General features: G+C 60.8%; 1 protein-coding gene across 3 annotated transcripts; it reads right to left on the bottom strand.

Annotated features, from left to right (window-relative positions):
• Positions 1-436: 436 nt before the first annotated feature.
• On the bottom strand, positions 437-18,884 carry BIK (BCL2 interacting killer). 3 transcript variants are annotated; one of them, XM_036296487.1, is made up of 6 exons: positions 18,798-18,884; positions 8,943-9,153; positions 3,628-3,759; positions 1,983-2,090; positions 1,328-1,445; positions 437-891 (listed from the first exon to the last, which is right to left on the bottom strand). In XM_036296487.1, exons 3-6 carry the CDS (start codon positions 3,750-3,752, stop codon positions 802-804), a joined length of 441 nt encoding a protein of 146 aa, XP_036152380.1. In that variant the 5' UTR covers positions 3,753-3,759; positions 8,943-9,153; positions 18,798-18,884; the 3' UTR covers positions 437-801. The 3 variants fall into 3 exon arrangements, with proteins under 3 accessions (XP_036152380.1, XP_036152381.1, XP_036152378.1); XM_036296488.1 differs by lacking the exon at positions 18,798-18,884 and adding an exon at positions 9,831-9,879; XM_036296485.1 differs by lacking the exon at positions 8,943-9,153 and having other exon boundaries at positions 18,798-18,866.
• Positions 18,885-21,467: the final 2,583 nt, after the last annotated feature.

Raw genomic sequence — 21,467 nt, 5'->3', positions numbered from 1 at the left:
GAACAGGCCACTGGTCCTTTTGGGGTTTGAGGAGAGATTTTTGAGACCGCCATGGACTCAGATTGAAGCTGGTTTTAACGAGGAAAGGGGCACCTTTCTGACCTGTGGGAATCCTGGTGCCCCTGCCCAGCCCCCCCTCCTGTGCGCGCTCATAGGCTGCACCACGCCCGCAGGGGGGCTGGGTGAGCGCACGGGGAGGGCAGGCAGCCCAAGGAAAGAATCCCTATGGTCGATTTCAGCACCAAGACATGAGGGGCAGTGAACCGGTGCTTTGGGGCCCACGCAGCACTCGGGTGTGGGGGGAGCTCGAGGCTGTGACGCAGGCAAGTGGCTGGGCCATGCTTCCCCCGACCCCCCCCCCCCCCCCCGCTCCCCATCATCTCCCTCCAAGGGGCAAGATGGAGCCCATGCTGCAAACCCAGGAGGACCAGAGACGAATGGAAACCAACATTTTATTGACTCTCCTCACCCCTCAAAATCTACTCCAGCAGATTCTCTGTGGGCACCGCAGACACGGGTGTGACCAGCACTCCCCCAGCGCCTGCTGCGTGGCCCACAGGAGAGGATGGCTCCTGGGGCCAGGAGAACAGTTAGCCATGAAGATCCCAGAGGTATAATTCATTTCTCTTACAAAAAACAAAACCAAAAAAACACGTATGAAACCTCAGGAGTGTCCCAGCACTCAGGATTTAAATATAAAAAAGGGATCATAAGAAAACAGTTAAAAAGACAAAACCAACAAGGCCACCTCCAGGGTGGTGGTGGGGGAGGGCCAGCCCCCCCGCGCTGGCCAGCAGCGCGTCACTGGAGGAGGTGCAGGCCCCAGTCTAGCAGCAGCGCCAGCAGCAGCAGCCCGGACAGCTTGCGCCCCCGTCCCTGGCGGGGGGACACCTGTGAGAGGAAGGGGGGAGTGAGGACCACCTGGGGGGCTGGTGGTCAGCCCAGTGGGCGAGCGGGGTGCGAGGAGAAGTCGGTAAAGGGGGCTGAACAAGGGCATCTCCCACAGGAACGGGGCTCAGGGACCTGGTCCAGAGAGGAGGGCAGGAGGTAGGAGGCAAGTGCCCCTGAGGACAGGCCGAGGGCCGGGGGTTGGGAACGCTGCTCAGGACAAGCGTCCCCTGCCCTGGCAGGTGAGTGAGGAACCGGAGGAAGGTGCGGAGCAGGCAAGGCACCCCAGGGTCCGTGCCCGTCAGCAATCCCAATCTCAACCCAGAGGCCTCGGGGACCAGGCAGAAGTGGGTGGGGCAGGCGAGACGAGCACAGGGAGTGGGGGGACTGGGGCCCCGAGAGGAACGCTTTACGGAGCAGCTCCGCTGCCCAGGCTTACCCAGGCCCTGAGGATCAGGAAGCTCCAGAACCTTCTGTTCCCCCTGAGGTAAGGGAGGCCACCCATAACGCTGGTAAGGACCACCCTCAGACCGGTCTGGTTGTAGGTGTGCACGAAGCTGTGAGACAAATGGGAGCGGGAGCGGCCATTACCGCGCGGACAGGGCAGAGGGCCCCCTCCCCCGGCCCCCACGCCCACCCTCGCCCTCCTCCCTGGGCGGCTCCGCAATGAGGGCCTCTCTCCATGCTCCACGGGCTGTTTCTGGTACTCGGGCCTTGCGCTCTGGACCTGGCCACGTGGAAAACCCTCCACTGCCCGCAGCCCGAAGAGGCGGGCCCCGGGAGCAGGTCCTCCCTCCAGAGAAGCTGTTTGGATACAGGCCTGGGCTCCCGAAGAGAAGGCAGCCTCCCTGAGACCAAGGGACCGCACCCGCTTGGGGCCTGGGCTCCAGGAAGGGCCCTCTGCGCGCGCCCCCCCCCCCCCCCCCCGAGCAATCCCATGAGGTCTGAGCACCCTCAGGGAGGCCGGCCAATCAGGAGCGTCTCCGCCAGGGCCTCGGGTACCACCATCGGAGCCCACTCAGCACGTCCCGTCATTCGAGGTCCTGCTGCCGGCAGCCAGGCAGGAAGGAGAAAGCGCGACGCTGGACTGGTACCTGTACATGGCCATCCAGGGCACGTGGGCAAAGCGGGGCAGCGTCCATCTCACTTCCAACTCGTCCCCAATGAAGGCCAGCCGCATGGCCACCTCGTGAGGGAGGGCTCTGCGAGGGGTGCAGGGAAGGAGGGTGGGTTGTGCCGGTGACGCACACCTAGGCCCACCCAGCCAGCCGGGCCACAGGTTCACAGGGCGCAGAGCTGGGCGCAGGGCAGGGAACCTTCAGGCCTCTCCTTGGCTCCCACCTCGCTGCAGACAGCCATCGAGGTCTGCCCACCGGGGGCTCCAGAAGCGGGGGCAGGGGCTTCTGGTCGGTCTGAGCTCTCAGCTGGGGTAGGATGTTTGGGCCTTGGAGCTAGGCAGGTGGGGGGCCGAGCCTCCCCCAGATCACAGGCTGGCTTCCCTCAGGGGCCTCACCTTACCTTCCTCCTGGTGGGGAGGTGCTCAGGGACCTTGTCCCTGGTCCCCAATCCTAAAACCTCCTCTATGTCATCACCTCTGAGAAAGGAGGGGCTGACCAGCCCACCCTCACTGAATGGACTCCTTCATGGACGTGGAGGCTCCCTTCCCCCCAGCTGCCCAGTCTGATGTCCTCCCCTCCCCCTTGTGTGCCTGGGCGGGTCACAGCCCTGCTCTCAGGGGTTGGCCCACACATTCCATCCCAGTGAGTAGGCAGCTGCCTGGGAATTCCCAGACCAGAGGCCTCCCAGCCCAGCACAGCCCCGGCCACCTGCCCAGTCTCGGGGCCATGCTCTCTCTGCTCCAGGAGCAATGGGGGCGGGAGGGTAGGGGGGGCTGGCTGGCACCAGGGAGTGGGCTGAGGTCCCACCTGCATGCCGATACCCGATGACGTCCCCTGCTGTCATCTACAAACGGGCGGGGTGGAGGAAAAAGGCACATTGTGGGTCCCCCCGGCCCTAACATCCCAACCAGCCCCACCCCCAAGTCCAGGATCTCTTGACTAAAAGTCCTGAGGCCTAGAGCAGGGGCGAGCCTCCGGGCCCTGAACGGATCCTGGGTACGTGCCCTCTCTGCCGCCCTACCAGCCAGGGCCAGGAGCTGCAGCCGAGCCTGAAGCGGCCTCAGGCTGCCTCGATCCCTCTCTCAAGAGGCCTTTTTTAAAAAAATATTTTTTTATTGATTTCAGAGAGGAAGGGAGAGGGAGAGAGAAAACATCCATGAGAGAGAATCCTTGATCAGCTGACTCCTGCACTCCCCACATTGGGGATCGAGCCCACAACCCAGGCCTGTGCCCTGACCAGGAATCGAACCGTGACCTCCTGGTTCAAGGTCGACGCTCAACCACTGAGTCACACCCGGCCCTGGTCTTAAGAGGCCTTGGTGCAGTGGTCGCGGTCATGGGGGGTCACGGGGGGTCAGGGGCCGGGAGGCACTCCGTCCTAATCCACAGGCTGGAGGCACTGGATGCTGGCGCCTAAGGTCCCAGGATGCTCTGAGGCGCCCTCCGTGCAATGGGATCAGAACAAAGCTGTCCTGCCTGGCGCTGGCCTCCACGGCCACACCCGGGAGTTTCCACCTGGAGCCCTGCCCGGAACCCAGCAGGCCCGCTCTCCTCACCTCCCCCACCAGGTCCGGGACAGGAATGGGGAGGGCGGGGCCCGCAGACAGCTGGTGGGACCTACCCCAGGGGCTCCGGCGAGTCCTGGAGGAGGCTGGTCACGCCGGGATCCTCCGCCGCTTGCAGCCCGTGCTCCTGCAGGAAGGTGCACAAGATGAGGCTCCTGGAGAGGTGTCCTGCTTGAGACATGTCTTCTCTGGGGAAGAAAGACACACACAGTGACTGACGCCCTGACCTCCACCCTCGCCCTCGCCCCCTCTGCTAAAGCCATCATCGGCCTCTTCCCCCAGCTGCCCCAGCATGAAGCCCGCCACACACCGCTGTGTGCCTCTGGGCAAGTCACTGCACCTCTCTGTTCTCCACCATACATTTCTAAAGTCAGGGATCTGAGAATGATTCATAAGGGCTCTTGTCTTTTCTCTTTGTGAAAGAAAAAAGGAATCAGCGGAGAAATAAGAAAGGCTCTCATCCTGGCCCCCAAGAGCGGCTGGCAAACTACACCACCAGGCGTCTACTGTCACAATAGTGACGGAGGCTGGGGCCGCCTGGAGCACGGCTCCTGGGCACCGCCGTTTCCCTTGAGCGGGAAAGCAAATAGCTAAGTGAGGGATCGTCGTGGGCAGCCCCGATTCCACGGGACCCTGCGGCTCTCCGGCTCTGTTTGTAAGCACATTCACACGATTTCAAACATGGGACCCTCCTCACAGAGCGTTACGGCCTCCTTCCTCCACCGTCTCGGCAGGCTCTTACCTCCCCGCCCCTGCTCGCAACCAGCTTCCCTCAGGTGGCCCTGAGTCCTTGTGCATCTAAGCCCATCAGGACACTCCTGTTCACCTTCCCGAATGCCCTGCAGCTAGTGATGGGCAGGTAACCCATCCTGGTCAATGACGGCTCAGGCACTGATGTGGGAGTTGAGAGGGAGCAGACACGGCCTGGGCAGCTCGTCCCCCTCCCCGCTGCCTGCAACCCGGACGCGAAGGCTGGAGCTGCAGCAGCCCTTTTAGGACACCGAGGTGTTGAGTACAAGAACCACCACCGTGCCAAGGACACAGAGCAAAGGTAGGGAGCTGGCTCCCGGCCGGCACTATTGGAACAGGAAAACACAAGCCGCTGACACCTGTGTAAGAAAAACAAAAACCCCATTTGCTCAAATCACCATTCACCGCCTTGCCCATTCCGTGCAGCCAAAGGTCCGCCTGTTACAACCGTGAACTCCCATAACAGTCCCTGTTCACGTCACCACGCGACCGCTGGGTGGGCCTCTGCCCTGGCTGAACATCATTTACACCCCCACCCCCCGCCCCGTACCAGACGGCCGTGGGGCCAGAGGAGGAGGAGGGATGGAACCAAAGAGTCCGAGTTCCAGTCCCGCTCTGCCATGGCGCCCCGTTCTCTCATCTGCACGGCACCCGCAGCCCTTCACGCGGGGGTTGGAGGGGAGGGGTCGCCTGCAGGTGCCTTGAGCAGAGCCTGGAGCACTGAGGGAGCAGGCGCTAACCATTAGGGCCTTTGCATCTCCTTATTATCTTCTTACAATAGCGTCCGGGGTTTTTAACAGGTCTGACTCCGCACACTGGCCTGCCCTGAACCAAGAAGGAGCAAAACCCCAAACCTCCCGGCTCCCAGAGTGATGTCTGCAGGCTGCACGGGCACCCACCCTCCGGGGACTGAGGCTGGACAGGCCTGCACCCACCACTTGCTCCAGCATGAAAGGGGGAGGGCGCAGAGGCGAAGGGGGGCCAGGGCTCCCGGGATCACAGAGGGTCCCCAGGTGTCCGGGCGAGTCCAGACAGGTGAGTCTCAACAATGCACCCAGAAGGCAGGCGAGGAGATGGACGGGCCGCGACGTCAGCGAGGGCGCAGACAGGCTGAGGGCCTGGCCTGAGAGGGGAAGGACCGCAGAGGACAGCACTGTCCTAGGGAAGAACTGGTCGGAGTGTTTCTCAAAGAGGCCGGCTGAGTTTGCTGAGCGGGAAGCCCGTTTTACGTCTGTTCCGGATGGAAGCCCGCGGAAAGGCAGCGGACGGGAGCGGGCGGGGAAAGCAGACACGTAAACACAGCCACAATGGCCCGCAGAGCCCCGGCCTGGCATCTGCCGGCGCACCTGTCAGGGCAGCCCCTGCCCGGGGGAGCTGGCGGGCCAGGCCCAGCACCCACATCCCAGGGGGGAGGGGCGCTGCTGCCGCCGAGGGACCTGCAGGCCCAGTGTTAAAAGCCTGTAGGGCCAAGACGCAGGGACGCCCCCAAACCATCGGCCGCACAGCTGTACAGGGAAGGGCACGGGGACAGTGCTAAGGGCCTAAATGCTGTCAGCAATTTCAACACCCAGCGCTGGGTGTGTAGATCCCCATCAGCGCCAGGGGGTGCTGAGGGCAGCGAAGGTGGGCCCCCTGCAGTTGTTCATGACACGTCACCAGTACGGTCTGAAGCCACTGCTGTGGCCAGAGCTGACTTCTTAGCCTTATTATTGGGGGGCGGGGAGGGGGGCCCTGACCCCAGGCAGCCAGGGGCGCTGGGCCCCAGCCCTGACACTCATTTCCCCACTTTCCGGCAACTTTGCCCGTCTGAACAGAGAGGAGAACTCGGGGGGGGGGGGGGGGGGCACTGGTACCAAAGGAAAGAGGATCGAGCGAGACTTCAACAGAGACCACCGTGACTGAGCGTGAGCGAGTGAGAGGAAGCCGCCGAGAGCATCGAGGACGCGCCATCCAATCCGGCGGGAGGAGGGGGGGGTCCTTTTCGAAAAAGGCCGGGAAGGAAGCTCTGGGCAGATCCGAACGTTCACGAAGAGAAGCAGCTCTTGGAAGTGCCAGGAGTTACAACAGCGGTTCTCAACCTGTGGGTCGCGACCCCTTTGGGGGCCGAATGACCCTTTCACAGGGGTCGCCTCAGACCATCGGAAAACACACATATCATCGCATATTGTTTTTGTGATTCATCACTAAGCTTTCATTATGTCCAATTTGTAACCATGAAATTGGGGGTCACCACAACATGAGGAGCTGTATTAAAGGGTCGCGGCGTCAGGAAGGTTGAGAACCACTGAGTTACAAGGTTCCAGATCCAAGACCAACATACAAAAACCCACGGCATCCTTAACGGCAACCAGGAGGTATCAGGAGAAAAGAAACACATCTTCACAGGCTTCGATCAGGCACGAATCTCATAAAACACGCTTAAACGCTCTGGAGAAAAATGGGACACTCCAGCCCGGCCAGTGTGGCCTATGACCAGGAGGTCACGGCTCGATCCCCGGTGCGGGGCGCGCAGGAGGCAGCCGACCGACGATTCCCTCTCCATTGACGTTTCATTCTCTCTTTCCCTTCCTTTCTCTGAAATCAACAAAAACCTATTTTAAAAAGAAAGAAAACGTAACACTCCATTAAAGACAGAAAAGACCCAGATGAATGGAGACAGCTCTCCTGGGTGAGGGAGCAGGCACAGGCTGCAGGCAGTGTGCGCACACGCACTTGAGCTGGCGTTAAGCAGATTGCTGAGGAATTGCGACAGGAGCGCTGCCTGCGCCCAGGCCCCAGGGGGCGGGTGTCTATGAAAATGACCATTTCCCTGGGAAAGCAGCCCCAGCCCTCATTTGCATCTGCCTCCGGGTTCCCCCTCCCTCCACCCCACCCGCCTCCGCAGGCTGAGGCTGCTGGGTGCTCCCCTGGAAACCCCTCCCTGCTGGGGCCTCGAGGGGACCTCACTGGGCCTGGGGTCTCGGAGCCTTACCTTGACCCACTGTCCCCACATCCCTCCCCCACCCCCACCCCGCAGACAATCCCTGAAACCTTTGGTAACAAATGGGGCGCACCGCCCCACCAGTCCTACAGGGCAGGTGCCTGGCCAGGGACAGTGACTGCGGGCAGCTTGGCCAGGCTGGGGCTGGGGCCTGAGTGATCTGAGCAGTGCCAGGGTGGGTGAGGCCTGAGCAGTGCCAGGGTGGGTGAGGCCTGAGCAGTGCCAGGGTGGGTGAGGCCTGAGCAGTGCCAGGGTGGGTGAGCAGTGGGGTGAAGCCTCCCCACATGGACTGAACTGTTTCGGGGCAGGGCCTGCGTCTACACCTTCATGTGGGCCCCAGCCTTCCTCCCGGCCGAGTCCCACTGCGGACACTCCGGGGCAGGGTTCCTGGTTAACATCCTCACCCAGCCGGTCACCTGGGTCACCTGCAGTGTGAGTCTGGTGGAGGCACCGTGCCCTTATCTGTAAATAGGGAAAATGGTCCCCCAAACCGGGCTCCTTGTCCAGGCAAGAGCCAGCGGTGCCGTTATAATCCTGGCAGGTGTCGGAGCCCCTGCCACTGTCCAGGCCTGACCTCAGCCCTGGATATGGGCCCCTTACATGCTCCCCAGCCAGGCCGGGCTGGCCTTGGGCTCTAGATCTGGGCAGAACAGAGTGTAGCTGGGAACTGGGGCAGGGTCCCTGCAGCAGCCTCCAGCCCTACCCCCCCCCCACACCCGTCACAGCCCCTGGCCCAGGCCCGTGCGGTCTGAGCACCTCCGCCTGGCCCCGCTGCCCGGCCTTGCTTGTCTGACCTGATTCCTAGACGGCAGTCTGCGATCTGCCCGTCACGGGTCCACTCGGCTCCTAGTCCCCACGGGAGCCAGGCCACCCGCTACCAGGGCCCTCTCCTCACCAAGGCCGCCTGGCCAGCTCAGCCTGCCCCCTAAGCTTGGACCCTGTCCCTGCCACACTACAGACGGCTGTAACTGTGCCCGATGTGTCATGGGCCGTGCCCGCTGGCCACCATCCTGTCTCCCCTGCTTGGCTCACTCCTCTCTCCTCACTCGGCTTTCGAACTCGGCACAGGGGCGAGATTTGCATCCTAAAGAGCTTGGCTCTAGCGTCCCCGTCCCAGATCCTAGAGTCAGGTGGGGGCACCAGGGCTCCCACAGCCGTCTCTGCTCCCTCCGTCTCCAGCCAACCACATGGGCGTTGGAGGTTCCGCATCTGTGACTTCGAGCAGGGACTCAGGGCCAGGCTGCGGGTGTCCTCCCTCCTCACTGACACTAGCAGCGCCTGCCTCTCCGGGCTGCTAGGGGACAAAGGGGCGGAATCCGTGCTGATGAGCGAGGCCCGCGTCAGCCGGCAGCACAGGAGCGGCCTCCATCATCCCGACTCGCAGCGCAGAGCGGAGCAGTGCTTGTCGAGTGACTAAGCAAAGGCCTCGGCAGCTGCGCATCCAGGAGCCGGGCCTGGTTTTAAGCACCTATTTTTTCCAACAGATTTGCAAATATGTGGTTTAAAACCCTTCCTTGGTGAAAGGAAGGCACACCTAGCCGCACCCACCCAGACAGCCCACTCCTTACCCGCCTACACACTCAGTGGAAAACACGGCCAGGAGCCCTGTTTTGCCCACAGAGACCAGGATGCAAATCTCACCCCTGTGCCGACAGCCGCCCCCACGCCGTGAGGACACCTGCAGGCCTCGGAGGACACAGCTGGCCCGCTTCCGGTAAACAGCCCTGCGCCAGCCACCAGCTCCCGGCCTGGCCTCGGTTTCCACACCTGGGAAATGGGGAGATGCCATCTCCCTCCCAGGCTGCATGAAAGCTGAGCGATGAGAGTTCCGGTGCAGCACACAGTAGGTGTTCTGCAAAAGACAGAAAGGCCAGGGTTGCAGAAGTGGGGGAGGGGTGTCCACCTCCTGGCGGGGGACCTACAGGCCCAGGCAGGACTCTGACAATTTCAAAAACGGCAGACCCAGGTTCAGAGGGCGGAAGGGACCAGATGGGCCACAGGGAGGTCAGTGGGGGGAGATGCTCCTTCCAACGGGCTCCAGGTTCACAGGCTGTGCCCTGCCCCGTGCATGCACGCGCGCACGCGCGCACACACACACACACGCACATGCACACACGCACGCACACACACACACACGCACACGCACACACTGGGGCACTAACAGCTGGCCCCTCCTTGGAGTGTGGACCCTCTGCCTCCTCAAGCCCAGCCTCGCCATGTGTCAGCAAACCAGGAACAGGTAGGTCATGGCCGCAGCAATGCCACCTGGTCACTGGGTCCTGGGGCCAGGCCAGTGGCTGCTGGTGGGCCTGGCTGGGGAACCCTGGTCCTGTCTTTTCCAGGAGGGCTTCCACCCCACCTGTCCCAGTCACCAGCCCTGCCCCCACCCATGAGTCGGGTGATGCCCCGGTGGATGGAGCACCCTTTGCCCACAGCATCGGGCACACGCTCGAGCAGAACGGCCTTGACCTCAGCAGGAAGGCCTGGGTTCCGTCCCAGCTCTGCCACTGCAGTGCGACCAGGACTAACCTGAGCCGCCGGGACAGGGCCCTCTGCAGGCAAACAGCACCCCAGGTCTGTGGATTCAACTGTGGCCCTCAGTGTGCCTGGCAGGGGGCCAAACAACGCCACAGATCAGAAGGGAGCACTCATGAGGGGCAAGACAGCTGCGGGGTCCCCTCGGGCAGCATCCTCCAAAGTCGCCAATGTACGTAACCTCTGACTTCCAGAGACGCATCCCACAGAAACCCCTACGCATCCCGGCGGCCCTGGAAGAACACTCGCGGGTCTGGAGGTGCCCTTGGGCCAAGATCTTGAAGGCGCGTGGCTACAGGACACAGCGGGAGGGAACAGATAGTTTGTAACTGTGCTGCTGCCCTGAGTAAAATGCAGACTAAACAGAAATTTCTGTCTGCACAGATCAGTCCAGGAGCCGCTGTCTCTGGGACGGGCGGGCGACTTGATTTTTATTACATACTAGTGGCCCGGTGCACGAAATTCCTGCACATTAAAAGGGAATTAATTGGAGGAAATATTTTAATAGTGCTACTTGCCCTTTCTCTATAATAGAGGTGTCAGAGATGAAAGAGAATTAGTAAAACGTATACGAAAATCTTCCTCCTGTCACTGGAGTCTGGGGCATGCCCCGGGACCCAGAGTCAAGTCCCCGCCCACCTGCGTGCACCTCAAAATCACCCGGCCAGCCCCACCCCCATTGGGCAAGATCCAGACCCAGCCGGCCCCACCCCTGTCAAGCCCTGCTGGGCAGAGGGTGCAGCTTCAGGTACCCCGGCCTGGTGCTGGGGCAGGGGGCGCGGCCTGAGGTCCCCGTGCAAGTCTTGCTGGGCGGGGGGCGTGGCCTGAAGTTCCCCGTCAAGCCCCACTGGGCAGGGGCACAGCCTCAGGTCCCCCGCCCTGGCCCAGTGCCACACAGCCTCAGGTCTCTGCTGATCACTCGTTAAAGAAACCCCGTGTCTGCTGTGGGCGCAGCCATCTTGTGTTACGGGAACCCCGCGTCTGCTGTGGGCGCAGCCATCTCCTGACAGCATGACGGAGTGAGGGTCAATTTGCATATCACCTCTTTATTATACAGGATGCTTCTGTGCTCTAGAACTTTCACTTTCATGTGTGTGCAGCCATCACTGACTCAAAACTAAAGCAAAACCCAGCGGGCGTGGCTCCGTGATTGAGCATTGATATATGAACAAGAAGGTCACAGTTTGATTCCAGGTCAGGGCACATGCCCAGGCTGCAGGCTCCATCCCCAGTAGGGAGCATACAGGAGGCAGTCGATCGATGACTCTCATCATTGATGTTTCTCTCTCTCCCTCTCCCTTCCTCTCTGAAATCAATAATAATATATTAAAAAAAAAACTAAAGCAAATATAACTGTTTCAAGCCCTAGCCAGTTTGGCTCAGTGGATAGAGCATCGCCTGCGGACTGAAGGGTCCCGGGTTCAATTCCAGTCGGGGCATATGCCTGAGTTGTGGGCTCAATTCCCAGTGGGGGGCATGCAAGGGCAGCTGGTCAATGATTCTCTCTCATCATTGATGTTTCTATTTCTCCTTCCTCTTCCTTCCTCTCTGAAATCAATTAAAAAAAAAAAAAAAAAAATTCATTTAAAAAAACCCTATTTCAAGTTGATAGCTTGACTTGGTCTGAAATGGAGCTGTTTGTCTTTTATAATTTTTATTTAATTTTATTGATTTCAGGGAGAGAGAAACATCGATGTGTTGTTCCACTTAGCTAATGCATGTATTGGTTGATGCTTGTATGTGCCCTGACTGGGTATCTGGAGGAGGTAGAGCTGTTTGTCTTAAAGGTCTATTTCAGGTATCAAGTACACCCCACCTACCACCCCCGCCCTCCATCCCCCTCCTCCCACTCCCTCCCCACCTGGAGCGGAAGCCCAAACAGCCTGTTTCGGTGGGCGGGGTCCCTTCCCGGAGTGATGGAGCAATCATGGGGGAAACGGAGGGAGAGATAAGGAGGGAGAAAGGTATTTCAAGCAAAAAGAAAGTTTTGGAAATTGACCTTGGGGGTGGGTGTTGTTCACAAACTTGGAACATTGTGGCTTGAAAGGGACTCTTGAGGCCCCGGCCTCCACCTGCCCCCGGGAACACAGTGCAGGTGCTGGCCGACCCACCCCGCGCCCCGGTGCCTGCTGAGCCTCCCCCTGGGCTGGGTGGACCAGGGCAGGAAGGCCAGTCCCAGCTTAGCTTCTGGCTGCGGTGGCCTCCCCCAAGGGCGGCGCTCCCGGGCCTGTGCCTTCCCGCTCTGGGAGACCTTTGTATTTGCATCTACTGAGTCCCACCTCCCTCAGCAGGGGGATACTGTTCGCCCCCTTTCACAGGGGGGCCGAGAGGGTTGAGAACGGAAATCCAGAGCCTCTTCGCCACAGAAGCACAGCACTCACATCGGGCTCCACACACTCTGACGCAGCAACCTGGTCGCTACGCTCAGGAAACATGTCACCCCACCCGTTCGCGTCCGGCCCTTGCCCACGCGCGGTGGGCACGAGGCCGGACAGACATGTGCACAGACACAGTTTGAACCCTGCGGGAGGGCTCCCCCCTGTTCACAGATGAGGAAACGGAGGCTCAGCAGGGAAGGGCTTGCCACCCAGCGGAGCCTCCGACTCCAGGCACTTCCTTTATAGCCACAGTTCAGGGCAGAATTTGGCAGGAGCTGTTCAGGCCCGAGTCACTGCCAGGCCCTGGGGTTGCCCTGGGGACCCGGCTACGTAAGCTCAGGAACCTCGGCTTGGAGAAAGCCAGCACCCCCTTCCTCCCCAAGTCCGCACGCGGTGGCAGGGGGCCCCTGGGGAAACCGGGGAGGTGGGTCTGGGTGGGTCTCCACGGGAGATGGAAAGAAGGCGTGGTGAACGGCACAAGTGAGGAGCCAGCTGTGACTCCATTTATGCAAATGTGTGCCTATCACTGGTTAGGTACATTTTTAAAAGTATTTTGAAAATTTATTTATAGGAAGGGAGAGGGAGATAGAAACATCAATGAGAGAGACTCATTGATGGGCTGCCTCCTGCACGCCCCCGACTGGGGATCGAGCCCGCAATGTGGGCGTGTGCCCTGACCTCCTGGTTCATAGGTCGACCACTGAGCCACACCGGCCAGGCTGGTTATATACATTATGCACAAATGGAAACACAGGTCTGGAAGGAAATGTGTCTCGTACTGGCTACCTCTGGAGGGGCTCATGGAATAGTTGGCAAGGGATGGAGGAAGACTTCAGTGTTACCTCTAATGAGTGTATAATCACTTCTACAATTACCCTATCATCCCTCACCCCAAACCCAGCAGCTCATGTGTGGACTTTGTCCTGTGTGACCCTGGACATGTGACCACCTCTCTGATCATTGTTTCCTCAAAGGCACAGGGAGGTGGACCCACCCTCAGCCTGGGGACAGGACTGAAGACTCCAACCACTGCCATAGCCGGTGTAGCTCAGTGGGTAGAGCTCCCGCCTGCAAACTGAATGGTCCCAGGTTCGATTCCAGTCAAGGGCAAGGACCTTGGTTGCACACTCCCTGGCCCTGGTCGGGGTGCATGCAGGAGGCAACCGATTGACGCGTCTCCCTCACCCTTCCACTCTCTCTAGAAATCAATGGGCAAATATCCTCAGGTGACCCTGAAACCTTCAGCAAGACAGAGCGAATCGGTTCCTGTTTCCAATTCTACCTGCGAGTGGTTTCAGGTTGCGTAGTAACCCTTAGGAACTTGAAAAGACACAGGTGTGTGCGTGCCGCCTTCACACCTGCCCGGAGACAAAGCTGTTTCCGCTGTTTGTGGGGTTTAGGGGAGGAAAAACGGCCCGCGGTCCCCTGAGCGGGTCTCCCTCCGGAGAAGGCCACTCGGCCCCAGGCTGGTGGGGCCTGGGCAGGCAGTGCGGAGCGGACACTGGCCGGGCGGAGGGCACTGGGCTGGGGGCCTGGGTGCTCGGCCAGCTCGGCCAGGGGACACGGGACACAATCCTTAGCCCTCTGCGCTCTGGACTAAGTCCTCGTCTGTGAAACAAGCACTGGGGAGATCCTTTTCTGTCTTTTCCTCTTGATTATCTATAAAAATACCCCGAACTGTAGCAGCAGTGTAACATTAATAATCCTCTTGACAGTAGGTTTTGAGAGTAATTTTTTTAAAATATATTTTTATTGATTTCAGAGAGGGAGAGATAGAAACACCAACGATGAGAGAGAATCATCAGTGGGCTGCCTCCCGCACGCCCCCTACTGGGGATGGAGCCCACAACCTGGGCATGTGCCCTTGACTGGAATCGAACCCAGGACCCTTCAGTCCACTGAGCCCAACAGCCTAGGGCTTGAAAGTGATTTTAGGTCAGTTTGCTGTGGTTGGTCTGAGTGTTTGTGTCCCCCGCTCCCCCCCACTTCCTATGTTGAAAACCTAACAGGCCTCGGGCTTTAGGAGGCGGGCCCTTGGGAGGTGCCGCCAGCAGGATGAGTGCTTTTCTGAAAGGGGCCCTGCCCGTCCTCCTGGGCGGACGTGGAAGTCAGTGGCGGCCAGAAGTGCGGGAAATAAATCGTGTTGCTCATGAGCCACCCAGTCTGTTATGACAAACAGTTCAATGAGATGAAGAGAACACAGGTGGGGGGCAGGGAGGGCAGGGGAAGAGAAACCCAGGGGTCACCTTCTCCCAGTCACAGGGGAGCCCAGGTCCTCAGGGACACCGGCAAGCGGACCTCGTCCTTTCCCATCGCCGCTGGACAGTCAGGGGTCGGTGCCGGTGCCACCTGGTCCCTGGGTAAGTGTAACGAGCATGTGTTCACCCCGGGGGGCTCTCCCTGCGGAGCCCTGAGGCAGGCAGCCCTCGGGGTCTCCTCCTCCCAGGCTGGGGTCTCCCGCAGTGCCTTCCGAGGGCCTCACTCACTCACCAGATTCTGACACCCCTAGGGCCCATCCCTCCACTCAGACTCACTCCAGCCCTTTTGCAGCCTCAACCCCATCTTTACACCCCCTGCAGGCTGGCATGGGGGGGCGGCTCCCTCCTCCAGGCAGGCCTCAGAACCCAGCTGCTCCCCACCAATCAATTGCTCCTCATCTTCCTGGTCCCAGCACTTGGGTAAACAGGCCTGGCTGGGCACTTAGCCCATTAAAGTCTCATTAAATGTTTCCTTGTCTGTCCGCCCCAGCTCAGCGCAGGCCCCAATGAACACGGGCAGCTTGGGAAGCCAGGCAGCTCGGTCACAGAGTGTGGGAGCTGGGCTCAAGGTGCCGGGCAGGCCCGGCTGGGGGACCCTAGACTGGACACACCCTCACCTTCTGCAAAAGGGCAGGCGTAGGACCCTAGCGGGGAGGTAGCTGTGAGCACTGCTCACCCACGGGAAGCTGGCGGCCCGGGAGCCTGGAGCTCCGCCCACGCTGGGCACCCAGGGTCAGACCTGGGTCGGTCCATGGAGTCCATAGCTCGCTCTGCCCTGCCTGGGGGGCCCCCTTCTGAGCTCCAAACCAGACACACAGGTCGCCTCAAATCTTAAACCTCCAGATCACAGTGAGCCTCCCCAATAGCCAGGTGGGATTTTCTTTGCTTTTTTTTGGTTGATGTTAACCCTCACCTGAGGGTATTTTTCCATTGATTTTTAGGGCGGGGGGGGGGGGAGGGGGAAAGACAGAGAAATATCGATGTGAAAGAAACACATCAATTGATTGCCTCCTGCAGGAGCCCTGACCAGGGCCCGGGCCAGGGAGGAGCCTGCAGCCAAGGTACAAGCCCTTGACCAGAATCGAACCCGGGACAATTTGGTCCGCAGGCCGACGCTCTATCCACTGAGCCAGACCGGCCAGGGCGGCTTTTCTTCGCCCAGGAACGTGCACGTCCTCTGAGCCTGGTGACCTGGTGTCTTCTCCTGCCGCCAGAAAAACAGGTTTACCGAGCGGTGCCGCCAGGCCCGCGGTGTTTTGTGTTGTCACATCCTATGTTGACTCTAGGAAAATCAGCTGCCCGCCCTGAGCCGCCCGGGCGGCCCCGGACCTGGCCTCGCTCCTGCGTCGGGGCCAACAAAGGCGACGGGCGGCGGCAGCGGCTGGCCGTGTCAGCGTACTTCCCGTGTCCCTCCCAGGGAGCCCAGCCCCAGCCACCGCTGGCAGCACACAGGGCCGAGGGCCGGCTTCCCGTGGCCGCCAACAACAAGCCCAGCGCCGGGACTTCCTCAAAATTGTCCTGAGCAGCGGGAGAGGCACCGTCCGAGGCCGGGGGAGCAAGGAGCCACTCCCCGTCCCCAAACCTAGTGGGGTCACTACCAACAGGACGCTTTCCGGCAGCGGCAGTGCCTCCGGGTCAGCGTCAGGACACAGCTGGGCGGACCCCTTCCCGCCCCCCTTCCGTTTACTGGACAGACGATGACCAGCGCACACACGGCTGCCGCTGCTCTGCCTTCGCTGCCGCTCAGGGACCCCAGCTCTCCGCCCACCGCCCGCCTGCAGCTGACCGCCACCCACGGCGTCGGCCCCCGGCCCAGCTCCTCCCGGCCGGCTGTGTCTGGTGCTCCTGCTCCCACGGACCCGCGGGCGGCTAAGTCACACCGAGTGAGCCCACGCAGGCCATTTCACACCGTCTGTCGGGTCCTGAAGGCAGCGAAATAAGGTCCCAGGACAGAGGAGGTGGTGGGAGGAGAGGGAGGACAGCGCCTTTACCGCAGGCCAGAGATGGCGGACCTTTTGAGCTCGGCGTGTCAGCATTTTGAAAAACCCTAACTTAACTCTGGTGCCGTGTCACCTATAAAAATCTGTTGATATTTGCAACCACAGTAAAACAAAGACTTATATTTTTTATATGTATTTTATATATTTAAATGCCATTTCACAAAGAAAAATCAACCAAAAAAATGAGTTCGGGTGTTACCTCTGACACGCGTGTCATAGGTTCGCCGTCACTGCCCCAGGCAGTCAGAGAAGACGTCTCAGAGGAGGCGGCCATTGAGCCCAGATGGCAAAGGATGATGAGGGTGACACCCACAGGGGGCATGCGGGGCATGTCCCTCCACTTGTTTTCAGCCTCACACCATCCCGTGGAAGGCCTCACGGGAACCCTGGCGCTTGGAGAAATATCCCTGCTGAGACAGGTCCCACCAAAACCAAGATCAGCTGGCGGCCAACTCAGAAGGTTTATTACATGTGTCTACCCAGCTGGCATGGCTCAGTGGTTGAACGACAACCTATGAACCAGGAGGTCACGCTTCGATTCCCTGTCAGGGCACATGCCCTGGGGTTGCAGGTTCAATCCCCAATAGGGGGGCGTGCAGGAGGCAGCCAATCAATGGTTCTCTCTCATCATTGAGGTTTCTCTCTCTCTCTCTCTTCTCTCTGAAATCACTGAAAATATAATATATATCCCCCTGCCCAGGAAGACATTCTGAGGCACTGGCTAAAACCCTGCAGCTTGGAAGCTAGTCTTCCTAGATACTTAAGACATATTAAAACAAAAACTAAAACAAAACAAAACCAAAAAAACTAGCAACACTAAACTTGTACAGTCTAAGGTTGGTTGGTAAGATTGGAGAAGCCACGGCTAAATGCCTGTGACCTTCAAGTTCAGAAGATGGTGGGAAATCCCCAAGTCCTGCAGTGAGGAGGGAGGGGAAGCGTGGAGGAGAGGTGAAACAGCAGGAAGAGCAAGCAGCACTCAGGAGCCAGCGCCGGGATCTAGGCCCCGCCTCGGCCTCAGACAGACCAGTCAGGGAACAAGTGCAAAACGGTACCAATAATTCAAAAACATGCCACTCCTAAACACTTCTTCCTCAGGCATGCCCAAAAGAAGCAGAATATGGTTAGAGTGTTAACTCCAGGACGCCACTAGCAGTGAACACCGGGGTAGGCGTTCTCCACACGTGGTCGGAAACCTCATGGACCCATTTTACAGAATGAGCAAACTGAGGCCCCGCGGTAGAACAGCCCATCTGAGACGACACAGGTGGGAAGCGACTGGGCAGAGGGTTTCTGCTTGGCTTCCCGAACGTGGCTCTGAGCCTTTAGCCAGGCGGCACTAAGCCCCCTCCTGGGGCCTCGCAGTCTCTCCAGCTGTAAAATGGGAGCCGCCCCAGAGCCGCGGGGGGAGCCACAGGCCGTCTTCCTAAGGAGGGCAGGACCAGGCTGAGCCCCTCCTTGCCGGAGCCGGAGCCCCGCCGACCGACGGAGAAACACTTTCCGGCGCCCAGACAGCAGGTGCGCGGGCAGTGTTACAGCAGCAGCGACACAACAGAACAGCACCGGCCGCCCACCCAGCCCCGGGGCTCGTGCAGCAGAATTACAGGAACAATTAAGCGGTTTACAAACGATTCGCACCCAGGAGCTCCTGCCCGAGCGCGGGGCCGCGGCAGGACTCCCGCGGGTCACCGGAGGGGACGCGGACCGACCGGCGCTGACTCCCGCTTCGCACGCCGCCCCCGCGCAGGTCGCCGGCAGGTGAGTGGCGGCCGCGCCCCGGCCGCGCCAGTTCCCGCTGCGGACTTCCCCGCGCCCCGTCCTTCCCCGCGCCCCGTCCTCGGGCGCGTCTCTAACCCCTGGCAGGTGCGCGGCGACCGGCTGCACCTCCGGTCCCGCGGGGCCGGTGCCCGACGCCATCTTCCCTTTTTAGCGGACGCCCGGCTGGCGCCCCCGCGTCCTGGCCCGGTGCGCACGGAGGAGACGGGTGCCCGGCGCCCCGGAGGCCGCGCCGGAGGGCGGAGCGGGACGACGAGTCATCCGGTCCTCCCGGCGGGGCGCTTAGGGGCCGCCCCTTCGCTCGGATGCGGAGACGAGGCCCGCGGGGACCCCAGGTCCCCGCCAGAGAGGGGGAGTCTCGGAGCCAGGGTCCCGCAAGCGCCACACCCGACAGCTGCTGGGGACGGACGCACCAGACACGGTCTCCGCCCTCCCAGCCGCTCGCCACCCAGGGCAGCGCCCGAGGCTCGGGCTCCGGGCTCGGGCGGGGCCCAGGGGCGGGCGACGGCGGGGTGAGGGTCCGGCAGGGAAGGCCGGGCGCGGACTCACCGGGCGTCGGTGGTGGCGGTGCCCAGGGTGGCGGTGCCCGCGGCGCTCCAGCCAGGAGGCGTCTGGTGTGCGCCGGCGGCCCGCGCGCTGCCGTATAAGCCGCCCGCCCCGCCCGCCCGCCCCGCCCCGGGCCGCCTCCGCCGCCGCCTCGCGCCGAATCCGGGATCGCGAACGGCCGACTCGCTACAGTGTCGCGGCCACTTGTTGACATGTCCCCCCCTGCGCTCCGCGTCCCAGCTCGTGTGCGTGCGGGGTGCACGCCGCGCGCCCGGGACACCTGTGGCCGAGCCCCGCATCCTTCGTCCCGCAAGCGGTGCTCAGGGCGCGGCGCACTTCGTGCCGTCTCAGCCGGACGCGGGCGCAGGGAGGACGAAATGACTTGCTCAATAAAAACCGGGAATTCATCGCCCCGATATTCACGCTCTTGGTGCTGGAAGCCCCGGGAGTTAGGTCCTGTTTTGGTTTTAAATTTTCTTATTGTGGTAAAATACGCATAAAATGTACCACCTTAACCACTTTAAAGTGTTCCGCCCGGTGGCGTGAAATAATTCAAAACGTGCAGCCGTCGCCGCCTTCCAGCTCCGTAACTTCCCATCGAGTATAAGACCCCTGTACCCACGAAACAACCCGCTGCCTGGCTTCCTCCACCCGCGCCCCCTCCCGCCCCATCCTTCCCGCTGCACCGCTCACAGCACCCCCATTTTCCTGCCTCCCAACAGGGGGCTCTGCAAGCCCCACTCAAGGGTTCCTGGCCCCAGGGGGAAATGGGGGGCAGAGACCGCCCCCAAAGGCCCTGAGAGGGAAGAGAAATCAGAAAGGCTCCTGGTGGTGGGCCCAGCGGGCAGGTTGGGGAGGGGTGGAGCCTGGGGGGGGAGGGGGGAGCCTGGGGGGAGGGTCTCTGTTGGAGGTGGAGGGGCTGGAATTACAAAGTAACCATTGTCCCAGGAACACAACAACAAGGCTGTTTACGTCGGTCCTGCAGCCGCGAGGACCGGAGCAGCGGGGTCCAGGGGGCTCCCTGCTGCTGGTTCTTTCACTTGCTACCTGTTGGGCCCCCCTCGCCCCTTCCCGCCTCTGTACAGACCAGTGTCACCTACTTTTCCCTCTGTGTGCTCATCTGAGAAATGGGAGGACAGCACCCGACACCCCCTCCCACCCCTAACCCCCAAGCACACCTCCTCCCCCCACCCCTAGATCCCCAGGCTGGGCGGGGAGAGTCAGAGGAGATAATCCTAAAATGTTTCCAAACTCTGCCTCTTCCTCCCTGGGAGCTCTTCTGGCCTCACATGGCTGTGTGATCCTTTCTTTGATCTCCCCCCACCCCCACCCTGCTCCAGCCCCCCAAATACCGTTGTCTCCCAGCCCCACAAAGTCTGGATGGCACCGACCCTCCCTAACAACCACAGGGCCTCTCCCCAAGTTCACTCTGCATTTGGAAAAACAGACTCTGGGGAGGGGCGACCCTGGGTCCCAGGGGCCCAGGTGTGTGAGAATGTGAAGGCACAGTGCCAGGCACATCCTAGGTGCTCTGTGAACATTAGCAAAACTGGTGGAGGGAGGACAGTTTGGGGACAGATGGGAGATAGGAAGGCCCTGGGGAGGGGTAGGTGAGAATATCCTTGCAGGGCCTGGAGACAATATGCTGATCCACGGACAGGAGGAGGAAAACAACTTTTGAATAAGAATTGGGCCTGCAGGAAACCCTGGCTTCTTCCCAGCCCCAAGTAGGCCTTGGGGTAGAAGATGAATGACAATAGCAATAACAGCAATAATGGCCACTGCCATCCCACCGCCTGTTCAGGTCCCCCAATCTCAGGACTAAGCACCTTTTCTGATCTGGAATCCTTACAACTGCTGCCTGGAGCTGGCCCCCTCCCCCCCCCCCCAAACCCCCCTACAGACACCAGAGCACCTCCAGGGGTCAGTGCACAGGCAAAAGAGAACTTGTAACCCCATTTTACAGATGAGAAGACTGAGGCTCTGAAAAAGGAGGCCACTTACCAGAGCCCATCCAGCCTGTGGGCAGCAGAGTCGTTCAAGCCCAGGTCTCCCCACACCTCCTGCCCTCCCCACCCCTCCACGGCTGACCCCAGCCGTCCTGGGCCTTAGTTTCCCTTTCTCCACGGGGAGCTGCTGGCCTTCCCAGCGCCATGGGACTGTGTGTGGAGTCTGAGCCCTTTCTTCCCTGGGGGCCCCTTCCCCAGAGCCCCTCCTGCTGAGGCCATGACGCTGCCCAGCAGGCCTTGCGGCACCAACATAGGGTAGAGTTCTGTCCTTGATAGGACTTTTTTTTTTTTTATCATTCCCATAACAGGTACTGAATGGCACCTACACTACGCCAGGCAGGGCGGTAGATGATGGGGATCTAGTCTAGTGGGGGGGGCCCATACCCAAGTGGGGGAGACAGTGGAGACAGGGCGCTGGGCAGCGTGGCACAGGCCACACTCATAGGGAGAGCGAAGCCGGGGAGGGTGTGAGAATTGGGGGGGTGGGGGGTGGGGGCCCTTAGCCAGTGCTCCGGGGAGTCTTGTAGGGTCTGACCTCAGTGCAAAGCCTGGAGAGAAGCGAGGACACGGCTTTCTGGAGTGCGGGGCGGGGGCGGAGGGGAGCGGCCCATGGGAGGGCTGGCCCAGCATCCACGCAGGTGTTCAGTGGCCCTGTTTTTCCACT

This window comes from Myotis myotis, unplaced genomic scaffold, assembly GCF_014108235.1.
Source record: "Myotis myotis isolate mMyoMyo1 unplaced genomic scaffold, mMyoMyo1.p scaffold_m19_p_3, whole genome shotgun sequence".
NCBI lineage: Eukaryota > Metazoa > Chordata > Mammalia > Chiroptera > Vespertilionidae > Myotis > Myotis myotis.
The sequence above is the reverse complement of the archived record's forward strand: the minus strand, read 5'-3'. Positions and strand labels throughout refer to the sequence as shown.

Bases quoted from the DNA above. Each gene is read 5' to 3' on its own strand.
- BIK (XM_036296487.1), bottom strand. From the start codon at position 3,752: ATGTCTCAAGCAGGACACCTCTCCAGGAGCCTCATCTTGTGCACCTTC. The intron at 2,091-3,627 runs GTAGGTCCCACC...CACCCCTCGCAG, and splicing joins GACTCGCCGGAGCCCCTGGG to AGCCCTCCCTCACGAGGTGG. The intron at 892-1,327 runs GTAAGCCTGGGC...TTCCTCTCACAG, and splicing joins TCCTGATCCTCAGGGCCTGG to GTGTCCCCCCGCCAGGGACG.